At 34.7% G+C, this 1,966-nt stretch overlaps 1 protein-coding gene across 1 annotated transcript; it reads right to left on the bottom strand.

Moving 5' to 3' along the window:
• Positions 1-67: 67 nt before the first annotated feature.
• Positions 68-1,464, bottom strand: LOC108743883 (histone-lysine N-methyltransferase eggless; the record flags this gene model as incomplete). The annotated part of the gene is made up of 4 exons (XM_018479481.1): positions 68-103; positions 417-650; positions 921-1,111; positions 1,219-1,464. Coding segments are annotated over 4 exons (707 nt in total), but the record flags the coding sequence as incomplete, so codon positions are not given.
• Between the last annotated feature and the right edge of the window lie 502 nt (positions 1,465-1,966).

Raw genomic sequence — 1,966 nt, 5'->3', positions numbered from 1 at the left:
AAGCACCTGATTTACTTTGGGAAGGACGGTCGCAAAGTTCCAGGGATGGAAGATGTTGATATCTTACACGAAATTCGCTGTAGATATTCCTCTGGGTAAAATACTAAAAGGAAAAAGAACAAGAATTCAAATTACTTTAAAAAAAAGAAAAATAAAAAAGCTCCACAAGACGCCGATGTTAGCAACCAAAGGTGCCTATGCCTTCTTTATTTTTATAACAGTGACTGAACACTACAAGACTGACTAGAATATTTTCTACTATGAATATCAAAGCAACTTAATAAACACAAAGAAAGCGATTAAACAAATTGTGTTCACAAAAATGAATTTCGACCACTCGAAGCAATGGTGCTAACCGTTTGGAGCTCACACTGACTGATAGGGGGGAAGAACTAGTATATTAAAGAGTTATTTACCACAACTTTAGTTGGTGGTGTAGCAGGCGACAAAGTCTCTTTCTCTTTATTTACTACTGGTAAGAAGGGCACGGCGCCAACGAAAGGCGATGGCTTTGTGACAGCATTGAGCATTGCTTTAGCTGTGCTCTTCCGAGCAACGGCTTTCACAGGAGCCACGGTAGCTTCCGACGGAAGTTCTTTATCCTTTTGCTCATCATTCCTAGTGTATTCTACGTAAGCGCCAGAGTTATCCTAAACAAAAAACAAATAAAATTATATTATGTAACCATGTACAGGAATTAATCAAAACAAACAAACCACAGGTCTGCTTCACGGTTCCAATATTTTGATTAACTTATATATGTATCGCTATTAAAATTCAATATTGGAACATATCCCTCTCTGCTGTTTGTAAGAAAAATACAGCGATTTTACTCAAACGTAAGATGGGAGCAGAGAATTTGGTATACGGATGTCGCAAAGAAAATAATACCCTAAGGGTTTTAAAAAATAGATTTTTACCGTTCCCCTTTGCATCCTCGGCATAATTCGCGCTTTGTTCTGCAGTCGATTACTTGCAGCCTGCTCTTCTTTGAACATGGGGTTTAAGCGCGTCGAACCCCTATATATCCACTCGACTCTGTTAGAAGCATCGAAGAACATTTGCACTAATGAACAGTCAATCTTCATAACCGTTGTCAGCCACCATTTGCCTAAACAACATTAAAAAAAAAGAGATAAAAATATAAAATTAATAAATAAACTGTTATTAATATTAATACTGTAAACGAAAGTTTAAAAATAATACTCTTATTATTACCCCTGTATTCTGTACGAACGGTTTGGTCCTTTCGCAATTTAACCATGGGCCTGTCAGGGTACGATTCAAGATATTTTTTAATAAAGGGTCGCGAGTCAATATGCACGTCTTCCCACACAAATTTGGATGATTCGAAAACGAGACGAACCTGGTTATGGTTCACATATTGGGCGTAACCATCGTCAAAAAATATGAGATATCTGAAATAAAAAAACCATGGAATACATATCATAAGGTACAGCAAACCTACAAAACTTAAAAGAAGTATAAACTTAGAAGAGTAATAACTTAACGATAAAAAAGAAATTTTTTTTTTTATAAAATAAACGCCAAAAACGCAATGATTATCAAATTAACGTTGCTTTACAAACCACAAGAAAATAAAAGTAATTAATAATTATAATTTTTATAGTAACGATTCAAAAGAAACAAAAAATAAATCTGACAAGTGTGACTACCTTATCAAAAACGTTATTTCGAGAAGAAAATTTGTTTAATCCATTATTTTAAGATAAATGCTACAGCACAGGTCATAGTATTACGTAGTTAGATTAGCAAATTCTTATGCCGAAGTGTACGATGTGTTGCATACCTATTTACAAACAATTCCTTTAAATTTAATTTTTTAAACAATTTTTAACACAAAGAAAGTGATTAAACAAATTGTTCACAAAAGTGAATTTCGACCACTCGAAGCAATGGTGCTAACAGATTCGAGCTCACAGTGACCGATAGGGGGGAAGCACTG

This window comes from Agrilus planipennis, unplaced genomic scaffold (assembly GCF_000699045.2).
Source record: "Agrilus planipennis isolate EAB-ADULT unplaced genomic scaffold, Apla_2.0 scaffold2781, whole genome shotgun sequence".
NCBI classification, from domain to species: Eukaryota; Metazoa; Arthropoda; class Insecta; order Coleoptera; family Buprestidae; genus Agrilus; species Agrilus planipennis.
This window is presented reverse-complemented; position numbering and strand designations above follow the sequence as displayed.